Consider the following 12866-nt stretch of genomic DNA (forward strand, 5'->3'; position numbering starts at 1 on the left):
AGCTACTGACCTCCAGCATTTTTGTTAAACACAAATCAAAACAGCTCTGACATTTTGCTTTGTTAGGTTGACTGAAATGAGTAAGTTTGAGAAATCCCAGGGTTTGAGTCTGGAGGAAAATGACATTTTGGTGGACATAGGAACTGTGTAGCTTCTCTAAAGGGTGATTTGAAAAGATCAAAATGTAAAAAAAAAAAAAAAAAAAAAAAGTACAGTTGTGTAGAGATGTATTAGATATCTTTTCAGCATTATTACTAGTTTTTTAATTATGAGAAAGAGCCACAGAAGGAGAGAAAAAAGCACCACTCAGCTCTGCTTTACGGCGGTCATAGCAGTCTGGGTCCTCGGACATTAAGGTTTTGTTCTCCAGCACATTTTTCTGCTTCTCCAGTCCCAGCATCATTTTTCTTTAATTATTTATTAATGAGAGAGGGAGAAACAAAACCAGAGCATCACTCTGGTATATTTGATTTTGAGGGTAGAACTTAAGATTTTGTGCATGCAAATCTGGTATTCTACCCACTGTATAATATCCCAGGCCATATTTGACAGCATTGCTTACTTGTCTGTATGTCTATCTATTTTATAGATACAGAAAGAAAATTAGAGGAAAGAGAAAGGGGGGGGGGACAGAGTCAGAGAAGCCCCTGCAACATTGCTTCCCTTCTTGCAAGTTTTTCCCCCTGTAGGTGGGAAGTAGGGGCTTGAACCTGCATCCTTATGCATTGTAACATGTGTGCCTAGCCAAGTGCGCCACTACCCAATTCTTGAGGTGACCACTGACCTTCACAGAAGCACCATTTTGATATTAGTATAAAATATGGTATTTAGTATTTTTCAGTTTCTGGTCCCCCGTCTGCCCAAGGAACTCTCCTCTCCAATGACTTTTTCTAGTTCTGTCAACTCTTCTTTTTTGCCCTTGAGGACAATTCATGGACATTCTTACTTTTGGGAATCATGTCTCGCAGCTTTTATGTGTGGCTGACTTAAGTAGAATGGTTTTTCATTTTTTTATTTTATTTTATTTTATTTTATTTTTGTTTCGTTTTCTGCCAGCAAAGTTCTCCATCTGCTCTTTTCTCCTCCTTCTAACCTGATATTACAGAGAGTGACCACTTTTCTTTCTTTCAGATGGCGACTACTTCACCTTCACAAGACACGAACCCGTTGGAGTGTGTGGACAGATCATCCAGTGAGTGTCCCATTTCTTTTCTTTTGAACTGGTTGTCTGAGAGCCACAGAAAACATGGACTTCTGTGGTGTGTTTTCCATTACTGGGGGAGGTGGGGGACCCTAAGCTCATGTTGTTGACATATGTTTAACAGCCTCCCTGCAAATGCTTATTTGAACAGGTTAATAGGGTTTCAGCTATGTTACCAGGAGCTGAGTGCTCAAGTCATGGAATTCTCATGCTTAGAACAAGCAGAATCCAAGCAGAGTGTCTGAGTAACTGGCCCTTGGTTATGCTGTTCATTCTGCTTATGGAAATAGCACATTTTGTTATATTTGCTTGTTTATTTTATTTATTTATTTATTTAGAACTGACTCACCATCTTTCCAGGAATATCATTTTTATATGGTCTTTTAAGTCCATTCTTTCTTTTCAAAAAAGAAAGAGAAGAGAAAAAGAAGAATCTAAATGGAAGACTATAGAAGACACAGCGGTACCATTAATGTCATGGACATAATTGAAACCATGCCGGGCTGTTGTGGGCCACGTAGTGGGAAATATGGAGGCTCAGTGTTTGCATTGGAACATTCGACACTGTCTGGCCTTCTCCTCCCCTGCTCTCTCTGATACACAGCCTCGGCACTATACAGAAGCTTATCAAATCTCCCAATAGCTCTAATCCTTCTGCAAGGATTTCTGGGGAGTCTTGTATTAGACTTTTACGGTATAGACAAGATTTTTTTTTTCAGAATATAGGGGAATAATTGACGATCATATCTGGCTTTGTTGGTGGGGGAAGAATCAAATATTTTGAGGGGTTGGAAAGACAGGATAGTGATTATACAAAAGACTTTAGTGCCTGAGACTCTGAGGTCTCAGGTTCAATTCCCCGCATCACCATAAGCCAGAGCTGAGTAGTGCTGTGGTTGGCCTGTCTCTCTCTCTCTCTCTCTCTGTCTCTGTCTCTGTCTCTGTCTCTTATTAAAGAAGATATTTTAGAAGGTTTTTGAATAGTAGTAATATTTTTTTTAATTATCTAAAAACTCCGGGTAACTGTGAACTTTCTTAGAAGGTGAAAACTGAGAGTGAGAAATCTGGTTTGCTCCTTGGATCCTGTCACCTTAACTTCAGGATCCTTCTCCCCTTGCCCTTCCTCATGCTGCGGCCAGTGACATCTTTCCCTGACAGGACAAGAGTCGCTTGTCAGCCAGCCTGACTCAATTACTGTGCCCCAAGATTTATACACTGTAGATGGAATTAAAACATCACTGTGGACTCCCACATATATAAACAACTAAGAGGGGAAGAAATTGAGTGTTTGGTGAAGACACGACACTTGTATATTTTTGCAAGCTTGCCAGGGTCCATGAGCATCTTTCAAGGGTGGCAGCTGAGATGCTGCAGGCAGGAACTCATCTTGGTCAGGAGATGGGGATTTCTGTTTTCCCTTGTAATGAAATTATCAATGACACCTGATAAGACCAGCCGGCTCAAGCCTTCCCTTATAACAATATAAACTTAATATCCTTTTAAAATCAGTTAAAAACTATTTCAGGCCTCATGGTTAGAGACATGTATTTTATAGTCTCCATCAGCTTGCTTTCCAATGTGTTGGGGAGACAAAGTAAAATATTTACATACTCACCAGTGAGTGCACTTTAATTTTTTGTGGTCATGTGTTCGTTAACAACGCGTGTATGTTAAAAGAGGAAAAAAATGTACCCTGAAAGACACATTGATTGAAATATGATTCCCAGCTGGAATTTTTCTCCTGTTTCTTCCACATTCAAGGGACTTCATGGTAGTATGAAAATCCTGGGTGTCAAAACCCCCAAATACAAGAAAATAAAAACATTCATTCCAAGGACTTACTGGAACCAAAGTCTAATTTGGAAAAAAATAAATAAATAATACCAACATTGAAAAAAAAATGCAAACAAGTCAAGACTCCCTTTTTACCATGGGCTTTCTCTTGGTTGGAACAGAGCACTTTGCTGAACAGAGGGAAAGGGAATGAGTTTCAAGGCTGGCCCTTTTCTGTTCTCAATGAAGTAATTTAAAAAAATGCAAACGTCTATATTTTTGTGGTGAACAGGATTTATGTTGAGGACTTGTTGAAGAAACCTGAGAAGTCATAGCTTGAAAAGAAAGCAGCGAAGGGATATGTTTCCATCTATCAACCTCTGAGTTTTTGCCTTTTAGTGGAACTTCCCCCTGCTGATGTTTGCCTGGAAAATTGCTCCAGCTCTTTGCTGTGGCAATACAATCGTTATCAAGCCCGCAGAACAAACGCCACTTAGCGCACTCTACATGGGAGCCCTCATCAAGGAGGTAAGGGAACCAGACTGGCTGGGACTCCCTCAGCCCTTACGCTTGGGGCCAACTGGAGTGCATCCTGGTCAATGAGCTCCTTTTGCTCTCACGAGCCTCATTTCCTCCCCTTCTGTTTTGTTAGGCTGGCTTTCCACCAGGAGTCATCAATATTTTGCCAGGATATGGGCCAACAGCTGGGGCAGCAATAGCGTCTCATGTGGGCATAGACAAGATTGCCTTCACGGGCTCCACCGAGGTAAGGTACCCAAGAAACCAGCAGTGGAGGGTCAGTCTTAGCAGTAATGTGGAGGATATGGAAGCAAACTCAAGATGGAACCTATAGTCTGGGGGGCTCTAGACACCTCCTTGAATAAGGGCAATTATGGCAGAAAGCAAGTGGGAGAGCTGGAGGGGAGTCTAGTCTCTCTGCTGGAAGTTGAAATGGAAACGTGTCCTCATCTCATCATTCCATCAGATCCTATAGAGGCAACTTACTCTGCCCTGTAAGCAGCCAGAGAGGCAGATTCAACAAACCTTTTTCTCTTAAAAGTCAGGTAGGACTGGGGAAATAGCACAGTGGTTATGCAAAAAGACTTTCTAAGCCCAAAGCTTCGTAGTTCTAGATTCAGCCCCCAATACCACCATAAGCCAGAGCTGAGCAGTGCTGTGGTTGAAAAAAATAGATTAAATTAAAATCCAGTAGGAGTTGTAGATTTTCCGGTGACCAGGCATGCCTCTGTGAGGTGAATAAGCCGAATACAAACCCATTTTTTATTTGGCTTATTCATAAATAATAACTTTATTTCTGAATAATTTTTTTTATCTGCCATTGGTCAGATTTCAACTCAGCATAGCTATGGACCCATAAACTTTGATTGGTGAAGACCAAAATTTGAATTTTATACAGTTTTTACTTACCATAAAACAGTAACCTTTTAATTTCTTTAAACAACCTTGTCAAAACACAAAAGCAAATCATAACTCACAGACCAGATGATATCTAGATTATAGGTTAAGTGTGGTCCATGATGTAACAATGTCTTCTACAAAGTCATACATCTGCTTAGAGATATTTCTTACAAAGTGTTGTCCCAAGATATCTTTGGTCCAGACAATAGAGATGACCGATATTTTCATTTATTATTGGATAGAGACAGAGACGAGGTTGTTTAAAGAAATTAAAAGGTTAATGTTTTGTGATAAGTAAAATATGTATAAAATTCAAATTTTAGTCTTCACCAATCAAAGTTTATGGGTCCAAAGCTCTAAGCCAGTCCTTGTGCTTCGTGCCACATGCGCTTAACCCACTGCTCTACCGCCCAACTCCTGTTTACTTTTTTAATAATCAATTCATATGCACTGCATCTTCTTTTTTTCTTCACTTTTTTTCTCCCATTACTCAGACCATTGAAATAAAAAGCCTTGGAGGTCCAAAATATATTTTTTCCTACACACACATGCATATTAGGGATTTTGCTGAATATGTCTTAGGAATAAAATTGCAAAAGAAAATGATATTTGTATCTTGACTCTTGTTACCAAGAATGTGGCAGTATGATTACTTAATTTTTAGGATCTCATTATATGTAAAGGATGTTCAATTTTCTCTGTCTTAAGGGATTTGCAAGTGGTCTCAGTTCTTTGCTTTTTCATTTTATGGAAAGAGTTTTGTTTTAAAAATCATTAAATTTTAAACAGATCTTAGGTGTGTGTGTGTGTGTGTGTGTGTGTGTGTGTGTGTGTGTGTGTGTGTGTGTGTGTATGTGTGTCTTTCAGTCTTTTTCTTAATGACTTCTGTCTTCCCTGTCATCCTTAAGGAGCCCCCGTTAAGATTATCCAAGTGGTTCTTAACGGTTTCTTTCAGTGCCTGTATAGTCTTGCTTTTGTCTAAATCTTTAATCTGATTGAAATTTCTTTTCATGCATACAGACAAGGGGAGGCCTAAGTTTCCTTCTTTGTAAACAAATGTTCAGTTACGCTATGAAGTAATTCCCTTTGCAGCTCTTTAGAACACAGCATAGCAGTATATGAGAAATTTCTCCACGGGCTTGCTTTTGTTTGAGAACTCAAAACTTTTAGAGTTTCAGGAGAAAACTCATCTGGTAGAGTTTGCATCTTCCCATGAGTAAGATCTTGGGGTTGAGCCGTGGGACATAGACGTTCCACGACCCCAGAGAACCTGTGTGGATAGTGAAATGGTGCTATGTTGTCTTCCACCACGCTATAGAATAAAAAATAATGAAAAAGCAGACTCAGGATTGGTGAAATCACATCTACCAAAGATCCAGGAACTGGAAAAAAAAAACACCAAAACCTCAAAATTATATTTGTCTTTATTTCTTTAGTACAAATCACTTTAATTACAAGACTTTCTGTTTTATGTGTCTCTTAGTTGCCTTTAGTTTTTCCCTGTATCATTTATTGGAGGGCGATTAATAGTTCACAGCACAGTTGTTGTGGACACATGGGTTCCATTTCTCATCTCCCTGTGATAAGTGTCTGCAAAAACACTTAGGTCTATGTGTTGTAAGATACCCTTTTTAATTGGTTTTTATTTGGCGTATTCTTAACCATTCTGTCAGATAAAATTTCAAATCAATTTTTTAAGTACCTTGTCTTCCTCCCCAAAACTGTCCTTGGACTTTTGACAGGCATTACATTACATGTTTATATTACCCTGGGGTGAGTGCTTCTCTACAATATTGACTTATCTAGCAACTTGATACAGATCTCTATTTGTTCTTGTAAAGTTTATCGTTAGTGTCATCAGCTAGGTCTTAGGCATGCCTTGATTAATTTCTAGGCATTTATCATTTTTCTTTCAAGGATGTTTTGGTCTAAAATAAGTGCTTATTTTCTAGGCTACTTTGATACCAACCTCCGTTTTTGTCATTTAAGATATTTTGCTAAACTTCTGAAAAGACTTAATGTAGGCATGATCTGATACAATAAAACGTACCTTCTTGCCTGCCACTTGTACTCAGTCTTGTACCCTTAGCCAAACCATGATACAGAATATTCCAGTATCTCCAAACAATCGTCTATGCCTCCTTGTGGCTTATACTTGCTCCCTGAGCAACGACAAATGACTCATTTTTCCCATTTGAGAATATATATATATATATATATATATATTCCCTTTTGTTGTGTATATATATATATATATTCCGTTTTGTTGTATATATATATATATATTCCCTTTTGTTGTATATATATATATATATAAATTCCCTTTTGTTATATATATATATATATATATATATATATATATTCCCTTTTGTTGTATATATATTCCCTTTTGTTGCCCTTATTTTTTATCATTGTTGTAGTTATTGTTGTTGTTATTGATGTAGTCATTGTTGGGTAGGACAGAGAGAAATGGAGAGAGGAAGGGAAGACAGAGAGGGGAGAGAAAGATAGACACCTGCAGACCTGCTTCACCGCTTGTGAAGCGACTCCCCTGCAGGTGGGGAGCCGGGGGCTGGAACTGGGATCCTTACTCTGGTCCTTGTGCTTCGTGCCATGTGCGCTTAACCCACTGCGCTACCGCCCTACTCCCCCCATTTGAGAATCTCATATAAATACAATGTCACGTGCAATATGTAGTTTCCTATATCCTTTTGTTGTTTTGTCATTGATAAGATTGAATAACTTAATGGGTTATTCATGGGTTTAAATTATCTCCATCACTAGAGAAAAAAAAAAAAACATCTGAGAAAAACCTAACAGCAAAGTACACACAAGTGTTTGCCGCCATTATTCTGAACTTCCCGATGTGGAAGTGACCTCATTATCCACCAACAAATGATAAGTCGATGAGCACAAAATAGTATAAACATAGCAATACAGTAGGTAATTATCCGGTCATAAACATGAATCTTTCTAAAGAAATCTTCCATATGGGGGTCGGGGGGTAGTGTACCAAGTGAATCACTCATAGTAGAAAGTTCAGGGACCAGCGAAAGGATCTGGGTTCGAGCCCCCGGCTCCCCACCTGCAGGGGGGTCACTTCACAAGCAGTGAAGCAGGTCTGCAGGTGTCTACCTTTCTTTCTGCCTCTCTATCTCCCCCTTCTCAATTTCTCTCTGCCCTAGCCTATTAAAAATAAATAAATAAATAAATAAATAAATAAATAAGCCACCCAGGAGCAGTGGATTCATAGTTCTGGCACTGAGCCCTCCAGCAATAACCCTGGAGGCAAAATAAAAGGAGTGGGGAACCAGGCGGTGGTGCACCTGACTTCTTCTTCTAGCGTTTGCCCTTCTTCCGTAGCCAGTCAACAGCGTCAGGTTGAGCCTGATGTAAAGTTTCGAGACCTCCTTTGAATCTGGAGAGGTGGCAGTCGTTGACTATGTGGGTCATAGTCTGTCTGGAGCCGCAGGGGCAGTTCGGGTCGTCTCTGTGCACCTGACCGAGAGCACACATTACAGTCCACAAGGACCCTGGTTCAAGCCCCTGATTCCCACCTGCAGGGGGGAAGCTTTCACAACTGGTGAAACAGGGCTGCAGGTGTCTTTCTGTGTTTCTCTCCCTATCTCTCCCTCCCTTCTCAGTTTCTGCCTCTATGTAAAAAAAAAAATTAATTAAAATAAAAAAAAAGAAATATTACATACTACAACATGGACAAATCTTAAAAATAAACGAAGGGGGGTCAGGCGGTAGCACAGTGGGTTAAACGCACATGGTGCAAAATGTAAGGACCCCAGTTTGTGCCCCCGGCTCCCCACCTGCAGGGGGGTCCCTTCATAAGCGGCGAAGCAGGTCTGCAAGTGTCTGTCTCTCCCCCTCTCTGTCTTCCCCTCCTCTCTCCATTTCTCTCTGTCCTATCCAATAACAACAACAGCTATAACAACAATAACAGTAATTAAAAACAGATGAAGGCAGTTGTAAAAGGCTGTAAAATCCTTTTTTCCCACTTTGGACAGGAGTGTTAACAGGAGTGTACCAACTCCTGTTAGTTGTTTCTTTTTTTTTTTTAATATTTATTCCCTTTTTGTGTTGCCCTTGTTGATTTTTTATTGTTGTAGTTATTATTGTTGTCATTGTTGGATAGGACAGAGAGAAATGGAGAGAGGAGGGGAAGACAGAGAGGGGGAGAGAAAGACAGACACCTGCAGACCTGCTTCACCGCTTGTGAAGCGACTCCCCTGCAGGTGGGGAGCCGGGAGCTCGAACTGGGATCCTTATGACAGTTTTGTGCTTTGCGCCACGTGCGCTTAACCCGGTGTGCTACTGCCCAACTCCCCTGTTAGTTGTTTCTATACATCACCTAATTGCATCTTCACAGCAATTGTGGGAGGTACACAGGTGAGCAGAGTGTGGCGGGTGTGGTCACTTGCTAGTAAGTTCTGAGAGTCAAACCCTAAACCCGCACTCCAGATCACATTGCTACATCGCACAGGAGAAGAAAGCTAATAAAAATAAGGAATGGCACACCTAAGGGAATACTTAAGAGAGTAAACCTCTCAGCGGGGCAAACTTGCTTTAATAATTGGTGTGTGGCAGGGAGGGACAGGCGGTGGCATGTCTGGTTGAGCACCACACATTACCATGCGCAAGGACCCAGGTTCGAGTCCCTGGTCCCCAACTGTTGGGGAGAAGCTTCACGGGTGGCGAAGTAGTGCTGCAGGTCTCTTTTTCCTTCTCTCTTTTTCTTCCTCTCCCCCTTTCCTCTTAATTTCCCTTTGTCTCTTTCCAAAATAAATCAAATCAAAACAAAACATAAATTTGAAGCTTTTTTTTTTTTTAAGAAAAGGTGGGCAGAAGTATGTTATTCTGAAAGGTTATAGACACTGTCCTTAGTCTTCTCCCTCAAGTTTAGTTAAGCCTTGCATCTTTAGCCTCCTTAAATCTCTTTGGATGTGTTTTAACTCTTCCTTCTGACACTTTATGGCTTTTTTTGTTTTCACCAGAGTTGAGTTACCACTTGGGCTAGGTGCCTTTATGACTTCACTGTTCCTAGTGGCCTTTTTTTTTAAAAAAAAATTTGCTTCCAGACACTGGAGCATGGTGCCAGCACTATGAATCTACTGTGCTCCTGGCAGCCATTTTTTTCTTTTTCTTTTTCTTTTTTCTAAACATTTTATCCTATAAGACAGAGAAATTGAGAGGGGAGGGGAGGGAGAGAGGGAGAGAGAAAGTTAGGCAACTGCCTGCAGACCTGCTTCAGTGCTTGTGAAGTCGCTGCAGGTGGGGGAGCAGGGATTTGAACCTGGGTCCTTGCACATAATACTATACTCTAAACCAGTTGTGCCACTGCCCAGTCCCCTGGCCATCTTTTATAGAGAGTGAGAGATAGGGAGAGACAGAGAGAAGGAGAAACGCCTTCAGCACTGCCCTATCATTCAGGAAGCTTCACCTCTACAGAGGGGGGACCAGGGACTTGAACCAAGGTCCTCATTCATGGTAATGTATGTCCTTTACCACGTGAGCCACCACCCAAGCCCTACGTAGAATTTCAAACCCAAGGTATCTTAAGTCAATTCCACAGACATTTAGTGAGTACTTATTAAATGCCAAGTACTACACTAGACCTTAGAGAGCCCCGGGGGGGGGGGGTTAGTTTGTGAATATTTAGCAAAAATAATGTGTAAATGTGCATGTGGGGGAGGAAAATTTCTCTCTGTCATTTCACTTTAAAAATGGGCCAGTTTTCAACGTGGACTCTAATATCAAGGCTAGAACTTTAATTCACTTGCTTTATATGATTTACAAATGTGCTTTCAGGAAAAAAATGTCATTCATTCATTTAAATTTAAATGAATAGCTGCTTGAATAATAACATTTTTTAAAAAAGGTGATAATACGCCTTAATTCCACAGTTGTTAATATTCACAACTGAGAAAAGCCTGGCTCCATGTTCCTTTGTATTTGGAGAAAATGAAGTTGAAGTGGTCAAAACCCAAACCACCACAGGACTTGGAGAAAAGGGACACCAGCATGGGGACCCTTGCTACTGGCAGATCTTCTTCTTCTAGCGTTTGCCCTTCTTCTGTAGCCAGTCAACAGCATCAGGTTGAGCCTGATGTAAAGTTTCGAGACCTCCTTTGAATCTGGAGAGGTGGCAGTCGTTGACTATGTGGGTCATAGTCTGTCTGTAGCCGCAGGGGCAGTTCGGGTCGTCTCTGGCTCCCCAGCGATGGAACATAGCGGCGCACCGGCCATGGCCTGTTCGATAGCGATTGAGGAGGGCCCAATCATAACGTGCTAGGTCAAAGCCGGGTTGACGCTTGCAGGGGTCTGTGATGAGGTGTTTGTTCTTGACCTCAGCTGACTGCCAACTCTGTTTCCAAGAGTCTGGAACAGAGAAGTTCAGTGTAGGCGTAGGGGACCAGATTGGGTGACGAGACGTCAAGCGTTGGACAGGGTGGGCGAAGATATCCGCGTATATTGGCAGGTCCGGTCGAGCGTAGACGTGGGAAATGAACTTAGATGATGCCGCATCCCGACGAATATCTGGCGGGGCGATGTTGCTAAGAACTGGCAGCCATGGAACCGGGGTGGAACGGATGGTTCCAGAAATGATCCTCATGGAGGAATATAATTTGGACCCGACCAAGTGGACATGGGGGCTACGGAACCATACTGGGGCACAGTATACTGGCAGATGATCAGCAAATGCTGGCATGGCTCAGTGCTCAGCATCATTTCCCATGACTTATATGAAGGACCAGCACTTCCCAAAAGCTGGATACATATTTAGCTGGGGTGTGAAATAGAAGGTGAAGTTGTCGGTGCTGCCTGCTGGGAGCAAAGGCAGTTCTTGTATCTCTGGGCATGTCAGCTGACTCTAGTGTTCACAGACCTTTCTACTCTCAAGCTGCAGACGTCATACTAATTCAGACTTAAAGGTCTATTATGGAAATGAAAATTGATGGCTGCTGAAATAGCTCACTTGGGTGTTACTTTGACCTGTGCTCAATCCAGATTCGAGCCTGGCCCCCACTGCACTGAAGAAACTTCATTTCAGTACAGTCATCTGGTCTCTTTCACTCTCTCTGCTTTCTGCCTTTCTTTCTTTCTTTCTTTCTTTCTTTCTTTCTTTCTTTCTTTCTTTCTTGTCCCTAAGATCATTAGTCATTGGCACAGGAGAGTGCTGAGACATTACTGATTTCCTCAAGACCCAAATGACGCTGGGCCTATGACTCTGTTGTTTCAAAGTACTTGCTATTAAAGATCATAGAAGTGTGCAAGGAGGGTCAAGGGCAATGTTGGGTTTTCTCTTATCCTTACTTTGCATACACTGTCTTTCTATCTTCAGATGACATTGCTCCCTCATACACTGGGACCAAGTTCATTTCTGCCCAGGTTATTGGAGGCACAGGTAGCGACTGAGCAGAATGGCTGATAGTCACTCTGATCTAAGGACTATAGGACCAGCAGACACCTCTCCAGAGAATTCTGCATTTAGAAGTACAGACTTTTATTGTGTGTTATCTTGGCTTGATTTATTGCAGTTCCTCAGAGTATCTGAAAGGGAAATAAAATATTCATTATTGCCTTCCTAAAAATGAAAGCTAGGAGGAACCTTGTGTCAGAGCATCTTTTATGTTGTCTAAAAAAAAAAAAATCCCAGGAAATCACTGCTTTAAAATAATAATAATAAATTCCAAATATAGTCTTCATACTAAAAGTGATTACTATTAAATGAGGTGCTGGCTCCATATCAGAAAACCGGACTTCCAGTTGAAAAACAACATGTCAGTTGAAAGTGAATTCCTGCTCTCTGCCAGAAGTTTCACTTCCCTTTTGTTTGTTTTATGGGTTTTTATAAAGACTTTACAATTTCTTTTTCTACCCTTTTATTGGGGAGTTAATAGCTTACAGTTTGCTTGTTGACACATGAGTACAATTTCTCATTTCACCGTTATAGGGGCCTGAAAAAATTCTCAACCCGAACCTAGGGACATATATATATATATATATATATTTTATATTTTTATATTTTTATTTTATATATTTATATTTTATTTTATATACTTATTTTATATATATAGGTTTTTAATTTTAATGAGAGATATAGATATAGATAGACAGATGGATGGATGAATAGATAGGCAGACAGACCTGAGACTAGACCACTGCTCAGCTCTAACTTACTGCAGTGCTGAGGATTAAACTGGGTACCTTAGAGCCTCAAGCATGAAAATATTTTTTGTATTCCCATTATACTATCTCTCCTACCCTTTACAAAAGTGTTTGTCTATTTTTTTTGTTAGTTTCTCCCCCTTCCCATTCCGTTTACAGCTCTTACTAGTCAGGGATACTGGCTCGTTGTCTTTTTTCAGCTTTTATCAGGTCTTCAGCTTTTGTTTTGAGGGAAATTTTGATTAGTGTTCAATTTCTTTTCTTGTAGTTAGTCTATTCAGGCTTTCTATTTCCT

At 40.8% G+C, this 12866-nt stretch overlaps 1 protein-coding gene across 1 annotated transcript in view; it reads left to right on the forward strand.

The window, feature by feature from the left end:
- The window catches only part of ALDH1A2 (aldehyde dehydrogenase 1 family member A2), a 96630-nt gene that overhangs the window by 53187 nt on the left and 30577 nt on the right, over window positions 1-12866 (forward strand). Inside the window, 3 exon segments of the mRNA XM_060174454.1 lie at window positions 1132-1196; window positions 3374-3502; window positions 3627-3740. Coding sequence (XP_060030437.1) covers window positions 1132-1196; window positions 3374-3502; window positions 3627-3740 — 308 coding nt within the window.

The sequence above is a fragment of the Erinaceus europaeus genome, chromosome 16 (genome assembly GCF_950295315.1).
Source record: "Erinaceus europaeus chromosome 16, mEriEur2.1, whole genome shotgun sequence".
Classification (NCBI taxonomy): domain Eukaryota; kingdom Metazoa; phylum Chordata; class Mammalia; order Eulipotyphla; family Erinaceidae; genus Erinaceus; species Erinaceus europaeus.